Consider the following 24329-nt stretch of genomic DNA (forward strand, 5'->3'; position numbering starts at 1 on the left):
GAATATAGAGATTATTAATAAAAAATCATTGATAAAAGGAGTTTTATTAAACTGATGCCATATCTCCTGCTTCGTTCAGATTGACACTTGCAGCACCCGAGACGAAAGACATTAACCATGGTTGATTGAGCATGATTGAATCGGACCAAAATGACTAAATCTTAAAAGTAATGCTATTTTGAAACTACAAGGACTAAAATGATTCAAAGATGAAAGTAGATGAACCAAGTAGAATTCAAGCAATTTAGCTAATAGATCCATAAAACATTTTATTTTGAACTTTTGAACTTTTAATTTAGTCATTAATAAATAAGTTTTTTTTTTTTTTTTGAAGAAGAAGAAATTGAGGTTAAATTGATTTGTTCACAAATGTATATGTATATTTATTAGGCCGTCCGGTTCAACTGCAAAATGGTTTAAAATCTCCTCGCTCACCCACGTTTTTGCCGATAGAGTTTCCGAAAACACGGCCTTCAGTATACACAACATCTTCCTCGTTCGCTAGCGATTAAAATCCCCCAATTTTCAGGTACTGAGATCGACGAAATCCATCTCTTCCCGATCCATTTCTCCGAGCTGATTTCTAATTTGTTTTCGTGTGTATATGGATCTTAGTTCATTGCTAATTCGTTTACTATGATTTTGGTTTTGATCGCCATTCTGATCTCCAGTTTCAGAGAGCAGCGAAACCATGGGAGGAGGTGAACATGGAGAAGCCCATGGTGACTTTAGGGCTAAGGTTTGGAGCATGAGCGGAGGACCTTATTGCCGGCCCAAGCATTGGAAACGCAATACCGCCATTGCCATGGCTGGCATCGTTCTCGTCTGCATTCCTGTTGCTATGAAATCTGCAGAGCTTGAGGTTCTTATATCCCCACTTTTGTCTATCTATTCCTTGTTTTTTCTTTTTTGTTTTCTTTAGCGATGAAAGCTATTCAACTTATGGATCTTTATGTACTTTTAATTATCGTTTTTGGCGGGATGAAATGTGGATTCATTCTATTTCCCCCCCTCTAGACAGACTTGTTGGTGTAGGGAAAATTGAGCTTGAATTCACGTCAATTCGACCTTAACTAAAAAGGGAAGGGTCTAACTACAAATATAGAGCATGGTTTATTTAGGGTCGAATCTTGTTCTCTTATGTCGAAAGGAACCAATTTTTCTAGAGAAACATACATTTCTTGTCTTACCTTTTGTTAAACGGACTATTGAATGCTTAAGAGTTCAGCATACTTTTGGTCTGGATGGGTCTAATCAGTATTTTGCATCATATGATATTGGATGATTGTGGTGGAGTCAAAGAAGATCATTGGTTTTGGGATAAATATGATCTTCGATGTAAATAGTCTCTAAAATATTGTCCACGAGACATGTGATCTTCAGTTACGAGAAGTTCCTTGTTTTATAGAATAGGGAAACATAAACTTCAAAGTTTTTAAGGTGTTTTCTTTTCCAAGAAGACTTTTGGTTGTCTTCGTTCAAGAGTTACTATTTTTGCACTAATTTCATGGAGGTTTAAGGGGCTGCGTACTTTCTCCTCAAATTGTATTGTGGTGCATTCCTTTGTGTCTTGCCTATTGAAGCTTCTTTTATGGAGTCAAATTCTAGATAAACTTTCAGTTTGGATTCATCTTGAAATGGTTCTATGCAAAGTAGAATATTTTTTCAGAAAGAAGTTAGAGATTCTTCTCCAATTAAACAAGAGCTCAATGATGCTTACTCCACCCTTTCTGAGAAGTACAAAGTAAAAGCCATAGCGGTAGATTTGAAAGCAGATTTAGAATGCCCTCCTCAATATTCTTAATTTTCTCAAAATGATAGCTAAAGTCAATAACGAAGCCATTTTTTATGGTGATGTATTTTGTTAGGTTTATAAAAAGTTCGTGTTCATAGTTGTTCTCTACATGGTAGTTTTTGCTGTTTTTAATTTCTCTTTCACTCTCTTTGGGAATTTATATCCTTGAACTTTTAAGCATTTTCATTATATCAAACGAGAAATGATTTTTTGTTCAAACATATTGTCCATGCCTTCATCTCTATTCCCAAAGGTTATTCTATCATCAATCTACCCTTCCATAATCTCATGAAATTGCCAACATTGAAATAACTTTCTTGGTTGCACCAATTGATCCACCAATTTTTTCAAGAGGCTGGATGCTTTGGAACCAAGTCAGCTACACTCTGTTGACCTTTTGCATTGAGCCCAATACTTGGATATTCTATTTAGATAAGGATATTGCCTCTAAAGCTGATCTCAAGTATCATTCATTTCCTTCCCTGAAAGTCACTACACTAATAGTTGGAAGCTTGGAAGTAGCTCCTTTAGCCACCCACTCTTGAGCTCTTACCACACTGACCAACCTAATTTGCAATTATAGTTTTTTTTTTTTTTTTTTTTTTTTTTTTTTTTTTTTTTTTTTTTNAGGGGATAAAAGCTCACAAAAAATGAAAATGGAATAAAAAAGAAAAAACAAGTCTGTATAAGCTAGCTTCTTTTCTAAGTGAGTTAGAAACAACCGTGGCATTAAAAGTGTCAAAGACAAGCTTATAGGGGACTAGAAGGGTTCCCTAAAAGGCAAGGTTCTATCGTGAGGTTGGACGAGCGACTTTGGAGTTATGTGTGTATAAATGGGATATGCAAGCCTGTCAAATTTTTTGTTCATTGGAGTTAAAATGGGCACTCCACGATGACAAGTGATCCTTTTCTATTTTGATGTCCATGGGTGATAGATAAAAAATGCCTTATAATTTATGAGTGTGTTGTCTCTCCACCACCCCTAGGCTTGGATGCCCAAGTGAGCTACCTCGCGGCATATGCATGTGTCATGGCATAGGCGAGTCTTATGCGACAAGTGCCTTGGGTGACTTCTTTTGAGAACGAGCAACTTAGTGACTGTGTTGGGTGGCATGGTTGTGTCAAAAGTGCACCCTATCCCAAGGGTCGGAGGTTGTGGTATATGATGGGGTTTTTGTATGCTATGCTCGATTGATATGACATGGTCGCAAGTGTTATCATGCTTTGATAGTGGATGGATGTCTAGTAAGATTTGGTAAGTACGAAGGACTTGAGAGTCAATTCTCGTAAACGTGCCGGAATGCATAATGAAACTTCATGCCATTTTAAGATTTGGGATGGCGTCTTAAAGTATGGGTGAGAACCCAGTGAGCTTTTGGAAGCTAGTGTTGACCTGGTAGTGATACTTTTTGGTCTATTGAGTGGTAGGAAGCTTCAAGTGAACTTTATAAGTTAGTTTTGACTCCGTGAAAGGTCAAAGCTCATCCTGACAAAGTCTTGACTTGGTGTAGAAGTGGACGACCAAGTGGCTGAGAACTAAGATGTAAGAAAAGATGTGATGATGCTTCGAAAGGAACTTGAGGCTCATCCTGACAAAGTCTTGACTTGGTGTAGAAGTGGACGACCAAGTGGCCGAGAACTAAGATGTAAGAAAAGATGTGATGATGCTTCGAAAGAACTTTGACCTAGATTAGAGGCAAGATCGAGGCAAAGAAAGTTTGTTAAGAGAAGTGAAAGCATTGAAATGTACGAGAAAGCAGCGTACGTTGGTGAGAGAAAGCCAAGTTGCAAACAGGTCGAGATGATGTCGTTGATGAATGAGAGGATGCTCATGTGTGTGATGTGTTCCAACAATTGTTCAAAACAAGTGTTGGAGCAAAGTAAATGAAGCTTGGTTTGGAGTAAAAAGAACCTTGTCTAAGGTTCGATAGAGCAAAAAGACTCGAGAAAAAGGATGTGATGTGCTAGAGTTTGCCTTAAGACTAGCAATGTTCGAGTTAAAAACATGATGTTGCATGGTTGAAAAGTTACGATGCTCACGTACTGCGCATCTCCCTGCACGTCTGAATTTAAAAAAGAATAAATGAAAAGAAAAAAAACAAAATATTGGGCATGTACGTTGGCATGCTTTGGCGTGTCAGACATATGCATGTCTAATGTCACAACCTCACTATGAAGATAGTAGGTTGTGACCCCCCACATGTGGACAAACATGGTGGCAACCCTCAAGTGGCGCCCATCTGGCCACGTGAGGGCCAAGACAGACAAGTGTCATGATGCGACTAAGGAAGACGGTGCATCATCCAACACATCAAGAGTGTGCATTAAAGCCAAGTTGAGATGTAAACAATCTCGGAGAGGGCTGGATAGGGCCCCTGGCCTAGTTGGGATTTCAATATGAGTTTTAGCATGCGGCTCTGGAGTTAAGTTTGTCTATATGAAAAATGAAAGCTCACCAAATTTGGTGTCAATTGGATATCTGATAGACGCTCCACAGTGCCGTATGACCGCTCACCCAAATGATGTCTTCTATATAAAGATTTGAACTGCCTCAAAATGTACTATAGGGGGGAGACATGGTGTTAGCTCTCTACCACCACTTGGCCTTGTGGCCTAAGTGAGCTACCTTGTGGCACATGCATTTGTCATAGTGAGGGCGAGCTTTGCGAGACAAGTGTCTCAGGTGACTTTCTTTGAAATGGGTCTTTCAAGGACAATATCAGACGACACAGGTATGCCGACTTTACGCTAGCCCATGTGTCGGAGGTTGATATATGCACCCGCTATCCGTAAACGATATGGCATGAACATGGGAGGGTCCAATGCCTCAATAGAATCCAAATGGATGGATGTCTGGGATGACCCGATGTTATAAACAACATATAGGCCCATTCTCGATGGACATGACCGAGCAAGCTGTGATGGCCGATGACATCATGACATGAAGGCTGTGTTAATTGGGAACCAAGATGACAAGTTGAGATGCAATGTTGCATTGAGAGACCTTAACCCCAAGTAGAGGCAATGTCGAGCCAGATGACTGGGTCTAGTGTAGAGGCAAGTCAGTTAAGTCACAGATGATTGAACATGTACCCACAGGTGGTGTGTGTGGCCGAACGAGCTTGGATTCCACACAAGTTGTGTTCGGTTGGCAAATACAAACCTTGCCTAAGATCCAACGAAGCCACAAAGAGACAAAAAATGAATATAGAGCTTGAGTTCCCGGTAAGGCTTGTCATGAACATATCAAGATCATATCGCTGCACGGTCGAAGTTGTACGACCGGGATATCTAGCACATGACTGACACAGACACTCCACCTAACACTGAGTGAGTGTTTGTGCTTCATACCTGGGATGTTAAGGTGGGTGGTTAAATAAACATATTGTCATCCATTTAACCTCTAAATTAGTTGGGTTGAGTTTCTATGGATCTGGTTCAAATATGTTGCACTTGTTTGGATTAAGTTGCTTTATTGATCGATAAACGAACTCAAAGTTAATTATTTTAAAAAAATATTTGTTTTACAAAGGATAAAATTATTGGTTCATATCTTTTCTTGATACTGGAAAGGAATGGTGTAAAAATATGTTGTTGAAAGTTTCATCTTGGCAACACAGAATATTCCATATTGGTGTTAATTGAGAATAAAGAACATATAAATCCTTAAAAAGTGAAGCTAGTACTTGGCAACATGTCATCTTTTATTAAAGCTGGTGCTCAAGATTGGAATGAGTTGTAGGTTTTGTCATGTCCGTATTTAGGCAACTGCTGCATTTTATATCTGACTTGCTTAGCCTTCCATAGTGTTTGAACGAATTTTGAATTATTATTATTATTATTATTATTATTATTTTTTTTTTGTAGGAAGCACCCCCTCCCTTTATATATATATATATATTCCTGATAGAGCATGTGTACTAGATTAAATAGACCTTGTCATTCATTCACATTGGAACCAGATGCTGTTCCTTGGACACTCATACTAGCAAGTTTTTCTGACATTTCTGATTTGAATTTGTCTCAAGTACCATCAGCAAGTAACCTCGTAACCTCGTCATTTCTTTTCCCATGCAGCAACGGCCGCACAATCCTGTTCGGCCAATTCCCTCACAGCTCTGGTGCAAGAATTTTGGAAACAAGGAGTACTAAATCTGTCGTCTGAAAATTGAGTACAGAAAATGTGAGTCAAGAACTGCGTTGTTGATTTTGCAGTTCAAAAGGAGACTAATTTTTCAGCAAGTGTTATATTTTTCCAGTTAACGTCACTCTTGTAATAGGTTATCGCCTTCTACTAAAAATTGTTAGTGACCAAAATAAGCTGGTGTTCGTTTTGTACGTGTCTCCATAAGGAGCAGAAGGAAGAAATTGTGTGTAGTTTGGATGGTTCAAATTTAATATCATCTTCATTTTTCATTGATCTCTGTCGATGACTTGATGCAGTCGTCCCGCATGCAGCAGAGACTATTTCTTCACCTTCCTTTGAAATAAAATAAAATAAAATAAAATAAAATAAAATAAAATGGTAAGAAGTGGGCAAGGTGTATGCCTGAACATGACCAATTTTGAAAGTATGTATTATTGTATTGAAGGTGATAAACATGATAATAGAAAAATGAGTAATGAAAAATGAGTGAGTTCATCCGAGAAAGAAATGTTGTGGCCCTATCAACAATTGTGTCTCCACCTCTGAACTTGGGCTCCTACTTTCTCCATTATTTAGCTTTCTTTCCAACCGTACAAATTTTATTGTGATTAATCAAATATTTATATGGTAGAAATTATGATTCGAATTTGGATGACCAAAAATTCCTCACACTCCCGTCTTTTCCTCTCCTCCTTCCACCATAATTTTTCATCATCTTCTTCTTCTTCTTCTTCTTCTTCTTCTTCTTCTTCTTCTACTTCCTCCTTCCTCCTTCCTTTCATTCACATTCAAAGTCATTCAAAGTCATTCAAATTCATTCAAGGTCATTCAAATTCATTCATTCATTCCAATTCATTCCAATTCATTCCAATTCATTCATTCACATCCAAATCCTCATACAATGTATCTCTCTGAAACCTCCTCCCCCATTTTCCCCATTCCCACCACCATGCGCCGCTCTAATACCATGTCCAGATTCAACCCTTACCACCATCTCAGCGTCTCCCTCAACCCCGACGGCTCCCTCTCCCGCCTCCTCCACCTCCCCGCCTTCTCCTCCCCTGCCCCTGCCGACCCCGTTTCCTTCAAGGACCTCCCCCTCAACCCCTCCTCCTCCACCTCCCTCCGCCTCTTCCGCCCCACCAACATCCCCGCCAACGACGGCCTCGTCGCCCGTCTCCCCATCCTCATTTACTTTCACCACGGCGGCTGGATCCTCCACACCGCTTCCGACCTCATCACTCACCGCAACTGCGCCGACCTTGTCGCCCAAATCCCCGCCATTGCCATCTCTGTCAACTACCGTCTCGCCCCCGAGAGCCGCCTCCCGGCTCAGTACGACGACGCCGCCGACGCTCTCCTCTGGGTCAAAACCCAAATGACGGATCCCCACGGCGACCCATGGCTCAAGGATTTTGGCGACTTCTCCCGCTGTTACCTTTACGGCGTCGGCTGCGGCGGCAACATTGCCTTCTTCGCTGGACTCAAGGCTGCGGCCGCGGCCTCTCATCTCGACCCTCTGAAGGTCGCCGGAATCGTCATGAACCAGCCCATGTTCGGAGGAGTTCAGAGGACTAATTCCGAGCTCCGATTTGCGACCGACCAATTGTTGCCGCTGCCGGTGCTGGATCTCATGTGGGAACTCGCTCTGCCCAAGGGGATGGATCAGGACCATCGCTACTGCAATCCAATGGTGGGGGGCCCCCACAAGGACTTGATCGGACAGCTGGGACGGTGCCTGGTCATCGGGTTCGGCGGAGATCCAATGGTTGACCGACAGCAGGATTTTGTGAAGATGTTGACCGGATGTGGAGCCCAGGTGCTGGCATGGTTTGATGACATGGGATTTCATAACGTTGACCTCATTGACCATCGACGGGCTGCTGCGGTCATGAGTCTCGTTAGGGAATTTATTATTTGATTTATTAAAATCCCAAAACAAAACGAAAAATAACTCAATTTAACCCTTTTTTTTTAAAATTACAATTAAAAATATATTTAATCCCTAGTGGTAATTGTAAATGAAAGGTTTTAAGAAGGAAAATTAGGACTATTTATTTATTTATTTATTTATTTATTTATTTATTTATTTATTTATTTATTTATTTATTTATTATTATCCCATAAAATATGGAGGTGAGAATTTGACTTTCTACCCCGCACAAACATCTTTTAAATTAAGTTTATGCTCAATTTGTTGTAAACTCTGAACATGTATATATATTTATTATTTTTTTTTTTTTTATATAGAAACTGCTCATTACAATCTAATATGGATTTGAAGATCCAAACTCAAATAAAGAATTACATGCCAATTATTTTAAAATAGTTTATAAGATTTGTTACATGCTGGTGTATTTTTCTAGGTTAAAAAAGCCAACCCAACTCAACCCGAGTGGACCTTCCCCCTTCACTTTTGGCAGGAAAAAGGTCATACTGTAACTGATGCTAGTTAAGCACAGAAACAAAGAAAAGGGGAAAAATGTCAACTTTAAAAGTAAAAGGTTTGGCGTTTTAGAGAGCTTTATGAGAGGTGAAAGTCAAGTGATGGGATGATTTGAGGGTGTGAGTGCAGTTATGAAGTTTGTGGATTAAGGAAAGAGCTTTCCCCTTTTTGGTCATGCTATTCTCTTCACTCTCCTTTTAATAATAATCCCACTTCCCCTTTTTCTAAAATTTCACCAACTTAACGCCATGGGAGTCCTAAACACACCAACACCCATTTCCACAACAACTTTACATCAATCAAAACTCGCTAAAAAATATAACCCACCTCACCTCACCTCACCTCACCTACTCTCCGCCCTTCCTCTGAGACTTGAACAGGAAGTTCGACGGCGGCGACGGAGAAAACTCGAACGGTAAATGGGGCGGCTCCGCCTCCCCTGTAAGAACTGCCACAATCTCCTTCATGCTAGGCCGTTTCGATGCTGATCTCTGCAAACATTGTAATGCAATTGTAATGCAAACCAATGCCTGTTCCTTATCCAACGAATGAATGGATGGATCCACCAGATCCAACAGTTTCCCATTGCGCGCGAGTTGTCGAGCCCACGAGATCAGATTAGCCCTCTCGAATTCTGATATCGGAGACGCCATAACCTGTAGTGGTCGCCGCCCCGAAACTAGAACGAGTAGCAAAACACCGAAGCTATAGACATCACATTTCTCGGATATCTGCCCGCCCCCGCCGTATTCGGGGGCGATATAACAAACTGTTCCTCTCATACTAGGAGTGCTACTGATTCCACCACTCTTTGGTATTTCATCTAGGCTATTTCTTCTTCCATTTCTAAGATCGCCACTCAATCCATCCAACCACCAATCAATGCTACTCTTCTTCTTCTTCGTCTTCCTCTCATTGATTGAATCTTCATCTCGCTGCCACCATAAATCTCTGCAACTACTTGAGCTGAGCTCTTTGTTGTTGCTGTTGTTCTTCTTCTTCTTCTTCCTCACAAGTTCCTCGCAGAACTCCTCCTTCCACCACTCCCTTGGCTTCTTCCTGTTCTTCTCTCGCTTCCTCATTCGCCCTTCATCCAAAGAAGCCCACCATTCCAATCTCCTCTTCTGCTTCTTCTGCTCCATTTTCCCACTTGAAGAAGCAATGGAGCTTTTAGATTCAACCCATTCATTCTTGGGTCTGTCTTTACTGATCTCATTTCCAATCCATTCCATCACATAATCCTTCACTCTCCCAGATTCTAAACCATCAATGGCAGTAGTTTCCTGTTTCCACCACCAATCCCTTCCAGACCCACCCTTCTTCCTCTCCATCCCACCCTCAACACTAATCCTATCAAAATTCCCTTCTGATAAACTCACTTTATCGGTAGCCGGTGTCGCCACCATCTCCGGCGAATCAAGAACAGTAACCACACAGCTATCAGCCAAACGATCCATACCAACATTCTCCTCAAACTCAGAAATCAGAACACTCTCGTTTTCCTCCAAAATCGACCCATTATCTCCGATAATCTCTCTACCTCTACCACCATCATCCCCTTCTTCCTCCTCCGATTTCAGCCTTGCGAGGCCGAAATCCCCAATTTTAGCCTCGAAATCGGCGTTTAGCAGAATATTACTAGGTTTAATATCGCCATGAATCACAGGGGGGTTACAAATATGGTGAAGATATTGCAAAGCAGAAGCAACGCTAAGAGAAATTTCGAACCTCTTACGCCATGGCATAAGCTCGGGGCACTTTCGATCGAACAGGGCATCCTGAAGGCTCCGATTGGGCATAAGCTCGTAAACTAGAATCAGTCTTCTGCGGCGCCGGTCGGAAGAGTAGCCGAGAAGGGAGACAATGTTAGGGTTGTTAAGCACAGAGGCGATCGAGAGCTCATTGTCAAACTCGCGCTCCCCCTGAAGAGAACCGGGGGAGTCCATGATTTTGACGGCGACGGAGAGGCCGGAGGGGAGGACGGCCTTGTATACGGATCCGAAACCACCGTGGCCGAGGCGGTTGGAGGGAGAAAACGCCGCCGTAGCGCGGCGGAGGAGGGAGTAGGAGAAACGGCGGGGGAGTTTTTGGGGATTTTCTTGGTGGGTTTCTGAAGGAGCGGTTCGGTTGCGGGAGAGTTTGCGGTAGAGAAGGAAAATGGTCAAGAGGAGAATGATAAGCGATGCGGTTATGGATGTGGCTAGAATGATGAAAAGACGGCTTGGGCGGTGGTGGTGGTGGCGGTGGCTGACGGTGAGCGGCGGTGGGGCGGCGGAGAGAGATGGCATGATTGTTAAAAAAAATGCAGGAATGGTTGGGTGGTTCAGGGGAGTGAAAGATTCATTGTGATGGAGAAGAAGGAGAGGCGAAAGACTGTGAAGTCAGACAGAATAGAAATACAGCGAAGAAGAAGAAGAAGAAGAAGAAGAAGTAGAAGAAGAAGTCCTCTCTCTTTCCCCCTTGGAACTGTAAATAAAAATAATAATAATTTTTTAAAAAATGTTTAAATTACACTTCAGATTTCTATTTGGTCCTATTGTTTATATAAATTTCAATCTAGCCCTTCACTTTTCTTAAATTTCAACAATGCCCCCGCATGAATAGATATTCAAAACTTCATCCGTCTATATACAAAAATTAATAATCCAAATAAGATTAATTATTTTTTCACGCAAAAAAAAAAAAAAAAAAANTTTATCTATTTCATTATGAATTTTCAAGGTTATTTAATCATGGGTTATGAATTTTTAATTTTTGTGTTAGAGTACGTTTCAGATATATTTAGAATTTTTAAAAATGGATTATTTAAATTTTAATTTAAATTTTAATTCTTAAAAAATAAAAGTTAGTAAACAACAACTAATTTGATTTAAGGATGAAGTTGGGACTCGCTGAGGAGAACGTGGTATTTCGCAGACGGTGACAGACGAATGGCCTTGATTTTATGGGAGACGTGTCAGCCTCTTAATTGGTTGGTTTTCACTGTTCCGTAACCCGCATGTCAAGCGTATACGTGGGAAGCACTTAAGGTAGGAGGTGCATACAAGCGCGAATCTTCTGCGCGTGGGATTAACTTGTGATTCCCTAAATCAAGTACTCAATGAACCCACGTTGGTGGGATCTACAGCACTGAATTTGGCTCCTTCCCCCACGCGCCACGTGTGCCGCGCGTAGAAAGTGTCCTTTTTAGTTGCTTTTTTATTTGGTGGAAATTTTCGAATCTCACCAATCTCCCAATAAGTTATTATGGAGAGGTTATCTTGGGGAACATACCCTTCCATCGTAATCTAAGCCTCCAAAAATTTTATAATCTATTTTTATTTTACATTAATTTATTCTTACATACATACGTTCAACAGGGAAATAACCTACAAGAAGTTTCACCTACGTGAAAGCGACTTAAAGAGATGAAAGCTAAACTGCATGGGTCAACCAAAAATAAGCCGACCCCAAGGCTAGTCATTAGCCAAAATGTGACCCACGTGAATTGGGTAAAGTACAAGCCACAATCGCTCCTGTGTAAAGTTATTTCATTTAATTTAAAATTATTTTTCAGAATATAAATGACCAAACATATGAAATAAGGGCTTATGGATGGTTATGTTGTGAGAAAAAAAAGATTATATTAAAATATTTTAAATTCCAATCATATATTATATAAATAACAACAATCATGAAAAAATGTGGAAAATGGAAACATCACATGGTTTTGGTCAACAATTCATTTAATATTCAAACTTGACCTTATACATTCTTTAATCATTTCCATTTTAAAATATATTTACATATATATGAAAAAAATAAATGGAATCAAAGATAGAATAGAGACATTCTATTCGAATCTTTAATTTATTAAATTAAATTAGAGATATAATTTTTTAGAATTATTATTATTCATAAAATTATCATCTTCACAATAACTATTTTTTTAAAAGGATATTAATTTATTTATGATATATTGACTTGGGAAAAAAATGATCATATTTACCAATTAATTTTGGAGGTAACAAATGGGTAAATATGGAAACTTGTTTTTACCACTCATTATATATATATTTATTTAATTAATAATTTGATGTTATTGGCTTCTTTTTCTATCAAATTCTCATCATTTTTTTTAATAATAATTGAGCAGATATCAATGAGTTATATTCACTTTGTTTGGTTTTTAATATAATAACATATCTTCTTTATTGATTTTATTTTAATATGTTTTTTTAATTAAAAAATATGTGATAACGATGATCCTACCGTTTAAATTTCTAGACAAAATATAATATAATATTCATTAGATTTTTTAAAAAAAAATTTGACAAAACTATTAAATACAAGATTTTAAAATAAATTTTGCATTTACTAAATTTGTGATTTTTAAAAAATAAAATAAAGAATAAAAAAAATAAAATATTTATTAATTACGAAGTTTTTATACTTATATTTACAATAAAAAAAAAGTATAATAATAAAAAAAGAGCTTCGTGAAAGGAATCTAACATTAATGAACTAAAAAACAATAGATTGGTAATTTATTTGTGGGAATTCCAACAAAGAGACTAAAAAATGGTGGGATTCACTTCTATGCTACTTTTTGTTTTACTCTCTGTCTTGAGAAAAACAAATGATTTAAAATATATAATTTCCATTTTTAAAAATAAATTTAATCCAATTGAAAGTTTAACTTTAAATATCATAATTTTGTCTTTATAAAATCTGTTAAATATGAACTAAATTGTAATTTAACCAAAGTTTGAGAAAATAATAATGTGTTAATAGGAGCAAATGGTAGTGGATAAGACACTGATTCACGTCTCCAAAATCAATGGTGCATATATATGCTGACATGTGATACGACAAACAAAAGAATAATAAAAACATTAGATACTGGAACTACGTTTTAACCACACCAAAGGAGACCGGAGAAAGTAGTCCAAAAAAAAGAAGAGTTGGGATATAGTTTAAAGAAGTATGTGAAGGTGCATTGAGTGAGAAGAAAAGGAGTAGAATCATTAAATGTGGTATATAGTAAGTTCACTTTCAACTCCAAACAAAGCTACAAAAAGCCTCAATCACATTGAAGCAATGGGTTTTGTATTCTACTGTATTGTATTGGCCATTCTTCTTTCACTTAAATGCTTACACACCCATTTCCTGACATTAAATTTTTAAATATAATGAGAATTTTAGGAGATCTCACGTCGGTTAAAGAGAATAATGAAACATTCTTTATAAAGGCGGGAAAATCTCTCCCTACTTGAAAAGAAAAGTTTAAAGAAGACAATATTTACCTGTGGTGGGTCAGTGGTGGGTTTGGACTGTTATAAATGGTATCAGAGCTAAGGTGGGAAAATCTGTCCCTACTTCAAAAGAAAAGTTTAAAGAAGACAATATTTACCTATGGTGGGTCAGTGGTGGGCTTGGACTGTTATAAATGGTATGGGTCAGTGGTGGGCTTGGACTATTATAAATGGTATCAGAGCTATACACTCGGCAGTATGTCAGCGAGGACGTTGGGTCCCAAAGGGGTGAATTGTGAGATCCCACTTAATTAGAGAGAAGAACAAGTACCAACAAGGACGCGGGGCCCCAAAGGGGAGGACTGTGAGATCTACATCGATTAGGAGTGGAGGACATTGGACCCAAGGGTGGATTGTGAGATCCCATGTCGGTTGGGCAAGAAAAGGGTGTGGAAATCTCTCACTAATAGGAGAAGCCCGAAAGGAAAAGTTTAAAGAGACCATATCCTTACATATTTACATCGAACTAAACTAATCTTATGAAAGGACTTTCAAAAGATTTGATTAGACATATTGCTTAAGGTTAAGGTAGGATGTCATATCTGTTGTGTTTTCTTTGTTAAAGAGCTGCTATTCCATAAGATGCTCTTCTTTGGGATTTAGTCATTTAATGTTTTTTGGAACGTGGGGCCAAAACATTGAAGAGGAGTAGGTTCGACAGCGATGCTCATTAAACTCATATCACTTCTTTTGCTCTTCTTTCTAACCAGTTCATGTCCTAATTATGCCTCTAACCTCCTCTTTGACTTAACCCAAGACTCTTGACTATGTCACTCAAGATGAGCTCGTACTCGTACCTCAAACAGTGTCTAATACGAGAACTCGAATCATAGCAATAGATTACATTTATTCGATATGATCGAGAAAAGATCTATTTTTTCATAGGGAAGAACTTCACAAGATTAATGCAAACTTTCCCCATTCGAATATATAAGACATGAAATCACTATGAGTTGAACGAAAAAAAAAAAAAAAAATAGATAAAAGAATTTAGAACGATACAAACCCGGTCGATATTTCACAATTCCTAGCTGTCACACTATGCACCAACGAACATAACTACAACGGCCTTCCTCCACCATTTTCGTGCATGCTGGAAGAACTGCTCCTTCTGGAGTGACTAGATTGGCCGGTGATGGTCCGCCCCATGAATCTTCCAGCTTTGGAGAGGCCACTGCCGACAGCACCAAGGCCACTGCCAACAGCACCAAGGCCAGTACCAATGCCGCTTCCAACGATGCCAACGCCGGAACCAATGCCGGTTCCCACCATACCAACTCCGGTGCCAATGCCAGTGCCCACCATGCCCACACCAGATCCAACAAAAGATGCTGCTCCCTCCAGGGCATCCATTGTGCTACCTAAAACTCCCTCCTCCTTCAGTTTCTGTCTCTCTTCAAGGATCCTCTTCTCTTCTGCCAGGGCTTTCAACTGCTCCTCCTTGTTAAACTCGTGGTAATGAACCTGTGCCACCACCAAACCCGAATAAAATTTGTCAAACAGCTTGTAAACAATAAGAGATATAGTTAACCGAACTCTACCTTGATTGTAAGAGTTCCTCGATCTTTCCTGTCTTTCACTCTCAGTGTGTTGAGCGACGCAAGCAATCGCAACTCGACCTCCTTAGTGACCTCTCTTCGAAGATCAATCAGAGATAATTTTGCTATCCCCAGTTGCTTATCTTGACCAATGTCCCTATCAAAAACCTGATCAAAGTGTAAACAAATAACATTCATTACTTCAACCAATTTCAATCAACATCTGATCTGCAGAGATGGCCTATTATTTAGCCACAGACAAAAAGTAATCAGCTGCAAAATGGGCGATGCTTCCAAAGGCATATAACCATCTAGTGCAAAACATAAGGAGAAAGAAACTGAACAAAAAAGGAGTACGAGTGCTTCAGAACCTCGAAGATAACCGACTGTGTCTCCTTGTCCTCTACGATCAGTACAAGTTCCTCGTTCCAAACAGGGTTGAGGTTGTTTTCAACTGTTTTTGTTTTGAGCTTATATAGCGGGCGAATATACACAACAACATAAGGATCTGATTTTCCTATCATTTCCATGTTCTTCAAGTTGTTAGCTCTCACCACCGTCACAGTAAGCTTTCCTTGTGGTTTAAGCTCTAACTCACTGCAAATTAATTAAGAGAAAAACAATTGCTCAGGAAGAATGGCGGAAACCAACCAATATCATCAGTTCAAAGAGAGAAATAAGGTGACCTTAAATCGACAGGAATTCCACCAATTGGAACGACAATCCGATGGGGCCATTTGAGCATATCAGTAACAATTGTATTCACGGTATCCTGCAACACGTAACATAAGCAAATAATCGATGTAAAAAACCAAAACATATCACAGAAAGATATAAATTAAAAAATTATAAGAAGTTCGAATACCGTAAGAAACTTACATCAATCATATCTGAAATTCCAGGAATAGCAGTTATGCTTCCACCAACAGCCTTCAGATTATACAAAATTTTTGGCTCCGGCTGATTGAAAACAGAAAAAATAACTAAGTAGCACTTCTTAAAGTTGAATGATTTCGAACAACAGCCAAACACTTTAAGCCATAACCCTCATTAAGGGTACAATGAAACAAACCATCAATGTCTGTAACCATATATATGGAATATCAAAAGGTACCTCAGCAAGCAAGGCCACAACAACAGCAGAAATACAAGGTATCTCTTCAGCAAGTTGAAAAATAACCCGAATAACAGTAAAAACTTGAAGGTCCTTCAGCTGTAGCATAAAAAATATATAATATCGGTCAAACAAACGCACTCAAGGTCATAGCACATTAGGTAAGGAAAACTACAAAATAAACATTAAAACAACCTATATCATGCACCTACCTGAATAGGTATTGAAGCAACAAGTGCGGCTTCAACAGCTAAAATGATGCTTGGATCTCCACCCCATCGAAAATCAACATCCATTGTGATCTGACCTTTCTTTAGACTCTGAACACGTATACCTGCAAAAAATAAGGAAAATCCAATACCCAAAAAAAGGGAGAATATTTTGACAACAAGAACTCGGGTAACAACGAGTATTTCATGGACTGCACAAATGGAGATGGGCAGGCTAAGAGGGAAAGAGCCAACAAGGATAGTTGGAGGAATGGCAGCTGTAGGCATATGTTAACCCGGTTGACACAAAGGACTAGCTCTCAACATATTTTCAAGAAAACAATACATCGGACAGGATCTGAGAGTGTAACCTAACTACGAACAGAATGGAGCCAACGGGGGATGCAGGATAATTAGACCATACCTTCAATTTTAGGCGCCACTGAGCCAAGAGATAATTTGCTAAACTTCAATGAAGTAATTCCTGGGGGCCTGTACTCTTCCAGCAGAGGTTCAACAGATTCCTTTATCACCAATTCTGCTGCCTGTAAGTAGGCAGACAACTTCAGGGAACTCACAAGAGCATATGAGTCATCTCAAAATGCATGATAATCAACAGTTTTCACGAAAAAAGATATTAGCATATTCTCAATATTAAAGCAACAAACAAAGAATCTTCATTATTTCTTGGAGTTCTAAAGGAAAGTTGGATGATAAACCCAAAGAGGGTAAAATATAAACCACATCAATACAAAAACGTGATGTGTCCTTAATACTATGATCTTAGAAGAGATGTTACAAGTAGGATATTTGTAAATAAAGTTTAACACTGCAAATGTAGCGAAGAAACTTACATCTGCAACAAATGGCCACATTTTGCTGAGTAGCCTGTTAAGCCATTTCACCTAAAATGATAGAACAAAAATACGATGAAAGTATAATCTCAATTTAGTAGACATGTTTAATGTAGAAACAAAAATAAAAGTGATTGAAGTATTATTTTCAAGAAACATAGAATCGTCAATAGAAAGAGTTTCATTGCATAACTTCGTCTTATCGACCATCGCGTGCACTATGATTTGAAAATTTAAAAACAATTCAAGTAGTGTGATAAAGCATCTTATTTCAACATAAAAAAGAGAAGCATATAAAAAAAAGGGACCTGCTCATAAACTGGGAAGGAGATCCATTCGGGAAAATTGTCCCCACATAATTTCTTTAAATCATCTCTACTGAGAGATCCGAGAATTTTCATATCAGCAGCCTGTGCAATGAAATCAACAACCAACGTGTTCTCAGAGAACAAAGTAATGGCCAAACTTTATGTCCACTATAACTCATAAACAAATGTCAAAACATTTCATTTCCAGTCAAATTGCATTATCTTTTTCTGACCACATTGATAAATTCAAATATTTCTAATAGAAACTATGGGCGCTTTCTTAACAAATTTATAAAGAACTACAATCTCTGCTCAGGAGCCATCAATGAAAAATAAATGAAAAGCTCCTGCAGCCATGATCCAATCAAGTCAAGCCTATGAAAGGCAACAGTCCCCAGTCCTTTTATAATAAGCATTATGACCAAATAGCAGTATATATCATAAGCAATTCGTCAAATAAGCAATGCATTTAGCCAGAATTCAATGTATGAACAAGATATGTATATATATATATAATAAGCCTACCCAATCACCAAATCAGAGAAAGAAATGAACGAAAATTAACCGAGTTTGAGCAAGATAAGCTGAAGAGACTCCAAAAACATCCTAAAATACACAGAACGAACAGCTTACCTTCGCAACTCTTTTGGTGCTTCTGTGCCTCGTCATGTGCTGCCACCCGGCCATCAATGCAATCCCAAAGATAACCCCCATAAAGATCCCAGCAATCAATCCCATTTTCGCGGAATTCTCAACCCCAATTCCAGAAAGAAATGAAGAACAAAAAACTACAAAGAGATACAAACAATCAGATCGCAGAATAGACAACACAAATTGCAACAACAACAACAAAACCAATAAGAAAATTACCAAACAATTGGAATAGGAAGAAGGAGAAGCAGAAACGGGAGGCGGGTCACCGAGTTTCGCGCGGTTGAGTAGAGAAAAAACAGAGGCAGATTCGTGAGAGAAAGGAAAATGGAAATGGGTCACGCTCGCACCGTTTCGAAAGGGATAATAATTAAATTCATCAAGCGCCCCTGTCTGTATAAACGCACAGATTTTATGGCTTTTCTGAAACGGTTGATTTGTTTCTTCGAATGGGTCGTTGATGTTTACAAGAGAGATATGAGAGAGAGTGGGCGGTGGTAACAATGCCTTCCCGTCTCGCCCATGAGATTTGATGAATCAAGGAAAATGGTAGGACAGAGCCGGAAATCTTCACCCCTAAGTTTCACCTTCAATGCATTTAATTCAAACTTCCCATGTTCATCCGCAAGAACAAACAAAAAGGAGATCAAATCTTCGATCTTCCTCTTCCCTCTCTTAATAATTCTTTTCCCTCTTCTTTTAGTATTAAATTAAGGGAGGCTTCATCGTGTGGTACATGTTTGAGAAGTGTTGAATCATAGACAATCATATCTGTTCATGCCTAAATTTAAGAAAATTTCTCCCCCAAAATAATAATAATAATTCCATTTAATGTTAGAAATAATTTAAGAGAAATAAATTATTTTGATTTTTTTTTTTTTTTTAATTTTCAAATTTTCAAATGCCACGTCAACAATATTTAAAAAAATGCATTTATTTTATGTTTATAAATAATTCTTTTTTCTTTTTTTTTTTAAACAAGAAAAAAAAAACCCTAAATACTATTTATTCTCCCTCCCCACTCCATTTGCAGTTCAGCGCCCTTTTATCCCGTTTTTCCTTCTTCACCAATCTTCGTACCCGCGCCGGAACGCCATCGCCGCCGCAGTCGCATCCCATCTCCCATCCGTTCCTCTCTTTCGATATACCCTCTAGATTTCCGGTTAAAGCTTCATCGCCTACTCTATTACTTTCTTTCTCCACTCTCTGGGTACGTTATAAATTTAAATTTCGATTGCATTTGATCCGCACCCATTTCAATTTTAAGTTCTTTTTCTCCTGTTCTTCTATGGTTTATACCAAGATGCCTGAACTTTATTTTTGTATGCCACTCGCCCTTCAAGTTCAATTTATTAGTGGGAGGTTGTTGAGTGAAATTCGCTCTGTGTTGTTTTGAATTTACATTTCTGGTTCTTGTATTGAAGCTATGGTTGGTCAGGATATGAATTGTTGTTTACTTCTTTTTTGTATGAAATATTTACAAGTTTTAGAGTTCTTGTTTGTATGTCCTAGTGTTTATAGTTTCAATATTGGGTTAGTGCCATTCTTTTGAGCAATGAATTACTGCCATCAAAGGGAGCCTTCCTCCGATGGAAATTTCCAAAGCCTTTTGAGAGTGGAGAGCCAAATTCTTATTTACCTTAAGGGAAGAGGTTGACTTTGCTCCAAGGAACAAAATGGGAGCCACCATTTTTCACAGCTTACCTCGCGAAATAAGTTCCTTATGATTCTTTCAACATTGTTGACAATGACAACCAGTTACCATCTTGATGCCTCTTTCGCCTTGGGGTAGGCACGGATTGTTGGAGAAAAAAGAAAAAGAAGTGTTGTCATCCATTTTTGGCATTTTACTTTTGAGTAGTTTTAATCTCATTGAACTCCCAAAAGCTATTTAAGTGTTGATTGCATTTTCGTTTTGCATATCCTGCTAATTACAAGTTGCAGTTTATATGTGTTCCCTGAAACCATCTCTAGGATGTCTGATTATTTTCTGAAAATCTTTGTTTCTCTGAATTAAGGCGTCTTATGGATGGACAAGAGAACATACTTGAGGCCATATACGAAGAAGATGACTTGGAAAATGATGATGTTGAAATGGTCGATGTGGAAGAAGGAGAGTTCGTTGAGGGCAATATCAGTACAGAGAAAAGCAGTCTTACAGATGTCCAAGCGCCAAGTATAGATCATAGAAGTAAAAATCGTAAACGTCGGTCAAAGAAAAAGAAGAACAAAAGAAAGACATACGAGTCAGGTTCAAATGGCACTGATATTAACAGGTGAAGTGAAATTTTCTAATCATGTTGTATGCATTGAACTGCACTTTCTTTAGATTTTGTTTTTGGGGAATCCATATTAGTTTTGTGAAGCAAATAAGGATAGATTAATAGATTGATTAGTAGCCATTAAGAAATAGCAATTTTTGCCCTGACTAATATATTATACTGATTTTTGTTTCTTTCAGGTTTGTGTTGGATGCATGCAGACGTTTGAAAGAGAAAAAATCATACATGGTTTACACTGCTGTAGGCTGTCTGGGAGTCTCTGCATTAAGTGAACTTATCAAAGAGGTAATTATTATCTTTTTTGAACCTGATAGAAGAATACTTTTTTTGCTTGAGTGATGAAAATTTATGAAGAATCCATTATTGTTAGTTTGAAAACTTTTCTTCTGGTTTTCTATGTTTTGTTTGGAAATGAACCGAATTGACCAACCCTAGCTAACCAAACCACGTCAACGAGTTTTTGACTGGGCTGCCTAATCATGGCCATCCAGTCTCGACTCCAGTAAGTATCATACCGCATAGTCACTCTTCATATTTAATCAGTATTATTTCCTACCCTTGCAGATTCTGTTGCTGAAGCCATTTGCTCCTTTTAACCTTGTTCTCTGAGCTGTGAACCATCTTGGCTGGACTACTGCATCTGTGCTATATAAGTTGATGTTGTTTTCCCAGCATTTTTTGGTTATAATCTCTGTAAGATATTTGTACTTTATACAGAAACTTTAGCATTATCACAATTCACAATCCCTCGTTTCCAATCACTTCCCTGAAACCACTACTCCACCTGATTATTCTTACTGAATCTAGACTTTGTTGAAATGCGCTGGGAAGTTTTTAACAACACGTACTTTTTAACAAGTTTTTAACTAAAATATGCAGCTCAGTTGTGCATGTCCTATCATATTTTTTATCTTAGGGTTTGAGATTTGCTTTCATATGTGGGCTCTTGAAAATCTGTTTTCACTTCTAAAAAATTATAACCATTTATTCCCTTGTTTTGCCCTTTGCTGTTGCTTCACTAATCTGTGGTTGATTTTTCTTGTAATTGTTTTAGCACTTCCCTTCCTACCATATGACACCATATGTTCTATATATACAAGTTGACATGTTGGAACTCCAGGTCAATGCAGTTCAGGCTTGTGGAGGTCAGATGACTGCAGATGGCAGGCGCTTTCGAACTGGAGGTGGCATATTATGGAGCATCATCAAAACCCGGGAACCAAATGCCTATAAAGAAATTATGAAACGAGCGAAAGAGTTTGAGGTATTTAACAAAACCTTTTTGACATCATGACGTATTCCTATGTTCTTTCCAATTGAATGTGCTACTCTTATTTTGGTCGCATAGAAAAATACTATCAATGTTCCTAGAGAAGACTCTTAAGGATTTTTCATTGCATGGCAAACGTTTCATCTTTCTGAATCTTTCACCTTATTCAGAGTGGCCTTAGTTTGCTAGGGAGCCTATATCTAATGACATTTCTCAAATTGTTGAGCTTATTTACTATCTGTTTTTATTTCTTAGTTTCTTTGTTCTTGAAATTCATGCTTATGTTAGAATATGTGTCAAAATTCAATTTCTTCTGATGATCCTATCCGTGAAGCTAATCCTGCGATCATACGTATTTCTGTTTATTTCATGATGGAGCAGAAACAATTTAAGCAACCAAATATCCGACGGGAGGCTACAGAAATTGGGAAAGCAAGTTCTCAGGAAGTTCTTCACCTGTTCTCCGAAGGAGCTTCTCAAGATCAACCAGATAGCATCCAAAGCCTTACTCCGGAGCAGAATCAATCTAAAGAATCAAATTCCGAAGAAAAACGATCATCTGTTCACGAAAGATTAAGAGTACCAGTTTCATATGACGACGACATTCTTCGAGAGAATCCAAAAGAGGAAGATACAACTTGATTGTGGTTAGATCTTCCCATTTTTTGAACAATTACTGTTGGTTTCTACTAGCTCATGGCTAACAAAGTCAACAGTGTTTACCTTTTAAAAAAAATGAGGCAGAAGAATGTTTCACAAACTGTGAGTTTGTTCCATTTATTTTCAGTGGCTTTAGGCTACTTTGGTTGAGGCTTGAGCGCTTTGGTTCTACAGGTGAGGATGGAATTGGCACATAGAAAGAAAATGGATTTATTGGGTTGCAAATGGAAAAAGGTTTTGCAATTGCTTTGACATTATATTCCTCCCTTTATCATTCTCTGTCGTTGAATGTCTCTACATTAAAATCACACCCCCTAATCTTAGAAGTTCGTAGATTTGACATATTTTGAGATAAGTAAAAGTTCTTTGATTCAAATAAGCTCAGACTCTTTAATATAATCACGTCTCTATTGATATCAATGAACTGGAAGTACAAAACTCAACTGTTTAGGTATATATATATGTATGTATATATCTATATATATCTATATGTTACAAAACTGCCACACAGAGGACAGGGAGGGAAGCCTGTGTTCTCGAATCTGACCTCGGTCATCTAGCAGAGTAGCATCAACACCATCACCGCGATGAAGAAGAAATCTCGGCGTGAGTTAGCGATGGTTTTGGAGCTGCCGTTGTCCTTCGTTTGAGGAATCATCAATGGAGGCATCTGAACCGAATTGGAATCCGGCGGCGTCGCATAAGGAGGTGGAGGCGGCTGATTCAGGCTAGGCGGCAAACCGAGCCCGGTATTGACCTGGATCTCGAAGGCCATACCTTCTTGACATTGAACTCCGTCATTGGCGTCGGAGAAGAAGTAGTTCGAACCTTTGATGGTCAGTGGCACTTGAATGATCAATGGCTTGTTGAAGTCGGTATCTCCGCCATTGTACTGGACCGTGTCGTTATCGGAGGCGTCGTCGAAGGAGCAGCTCTGGAATGTCGTCAAGTTGTAGGTCTGGATCACGGTCTGATTCGAATTCGTTCTGAAGACTGCAATTAACAAGACAAGCGAAACAATGACAATGAAGTTCTGTTAGTTAATTGATTGATAAGAGAGAGCAATACCTGTATTCAACTCTCAGGAATGGGTTAAGAAACAAACAACGACGAACGGATATTTCAGAGAGTAATCAACCCTCAGGAATGAGTTAAGAACATAACCTAAAGGGGGAGGAGGAGAGATTGAGCTTACTCAGGAAGTCGCCGAGGTTGAAAGTCTGAGACGCGGCCCAGGAGGAGTAATTGGTAGCGGAAATGTTCTCGGTGGAGTTGAAGAACCAACCTGCAGGGCCACCGACTGTGTGATTAGAATAAGCCGTCGGAGGGGTTTGAGATGCCGCCGCCGTGATCAAGAGAGCGACGACCGCCGTGAACGCTGCCGTCTCCACCGGCATCGATGTTGGAGTGTCTGAATGTGAGAAATGATACAGCTGTGGTGAGAAAATTGGGACTTCGAGTGCTTTTTTATATTTGACTGGAAAACAAATAGTATGAAAGCAATTCTCCTTTTTTAGGGAAAAAAACAAAAATTTATTATGATTATTATCATTATATTCCGAGTTTAAATTGAAATTTGTGAAGGTGGAGAGTCGGCGGTAATTCACTTATTTTAGACCATGATTCTACATTAATTAAAAGGAATTTCAAATTATATGCTTTTCTATTTATTCTCCCCCTAATTAAAAATTATTAATTTTTTTTAATAATTTTTATTATTTTTTTAATATTCAGTGACTGAGGGCATACAAGTCATTTCAC

At 38.6% G+C, this 24329-nt stretch overlaps 5 protein-coding genes and 1 long non-coding RNA gene across 6 annotated transcripts; 3 read left to right on the forward strand and 3 right to left on the reverse strand.

Annotated features, from left to right (window-relative positions):
- The first annotated feature begins 396 nt into the window (after positions 1 to 396).
- LOC111806812 lies at positions 397 to 6215 on the forward strand. Its single transcript, XR_002816882.1, has 3 exons — positions 397 to 529; positions 672 to 862; positions 5873 to 6215. It is a non-coding gene; the product is annotated as an uncharacterized LOC111806812 (long non-coding RNA).
- A 557-nt stretch (positions 6216 to 6772) lies between these two features.
- LOC111806811 (probable carboxylesterase 9) lies at positions 6773 to 7985 on the forward strand. Its single transcript, XM_023692289.1, has one exon. The coding sequence runs from the start codon at positions 6844 to 6846 to the stop codon at positions 7861 to 7863; it is 1020 nt and encodes a 339-aa protein (XP_023548057.1). The 5' UTR covers positions 6773 to 6843; the 3' UTR covers positions 7864 to 7985.
- A 432-nt stretch (positions 7986 to 8417) lies between these two features.
- On the reverse strand, positions 8418 to 10872 carry LOC111806362 (receptor-like serine/threonine-protein kinase At2g45590). Its single transcript, XM_023691633.1, has one exon. The coding sequence runs from the start codon at positions 10674 to 10676 to the stop codon at positions 8736 to 8738; it is 1941 nt and encodes a 646-aa protein (XP_023547401.1). The 5' UTR covers positions 10677 to 10872; the 3' UTR covers positions 8418 to 8735.
- A 3637-nt stretch (positions 10873 to 14509) lies between these two features.
- LOC111807549 (synaptotagmin-4-like) lies at positions 14510 to 19114 on the reverse strand. Its single transcript, XM_023693313.1, has 12 exons — positions 18576 to 19114; positions 18339 to 18493; positions 17706 to 17807; positions 17398 to 17448; positions 16968 to 17088; positions 16547 to 16668; positions 16335 to 16433; positions 16100 to 16180; positions 15907 to 15992; positions 15592 to 15817; positions 15224 to 15388; positions 14510 to 15146 (listed from the first exon to the last, which is right to left on the reverse strand). The coding sequence occupies exons 2-12, from the start codon at positions 18441 to 18443 to the stop codon at positions 14742 to 14744; spliced, it is 1563 nt and encodes a 520-aa protein (XP_023549081.1). The 5' UTR covers positions 18444 to 18493; positions 18576 to 19114; the 3' UTR covers positions 14510 to 14741.
- A 234-nt stretch (positions 19115 to 19348) lies between these two features.
- On the forward strand, positions 19349 to 22827 carry LOC111806680. The gene is made up of 5 exons (XM_023692063.1): positions 19349 to 19566; positions 20375 to 20632; positions 20818 to 20923; positions 21759 to 21902; positions 22290 to 22827. Exons 2-5 carry the CDS (start codon positions 20382 to 20384, stop codon positions 22548 to 22550), a joined length of 762 nt encoding a protein of 253 aa, XP_023547831.1. The 5' UTR covers positions 19349 to 19566; positions 20375 to 20381; the 3' UTR covers positions 22551 to 22827.
- A 186-nt stretch (positions 22828 to 23013) lies between these two features.
- LOC111806682 (cucumber peeling cupredoxin-like) lies at positions 23014 to 24236 on the reverse strand. The gene is made up of 2 exons (XM_023692068.1): positions 23764 to 24236; positions 23014 to 23561 (listed from the first exon to the last, which is right to left on the reverse strand). Exons 1-2 carry the CDS (start codon positions 23963 to 23965, stop codon positions 23125 to 23127), a joined length of 639 nt encoding a protein of 212 aa, XP_023547836.1. The 5' UTR covers positions 23966 to 24236; the 3' UTR covers positions 23014 to 23124.
- Positions 24237 to 24329: the final 93 nt, after the last annotated feature.

Source organism: Cucurbita pepo, chromosome LG12, assembly GCF_002806865.2.
Source record: "Cucurbita pepo subsp. pepo cultivar mu-cu-16 chromosome LG12, ASM280686v2, whole genome shotgun sequence".
NCBI lineage: Eukaryota > Viridiplantae > Streptophyta > Magnoliopsida > Cucurbitales > Cucurbitaceae > Cucurbita > Cucurbita pepo.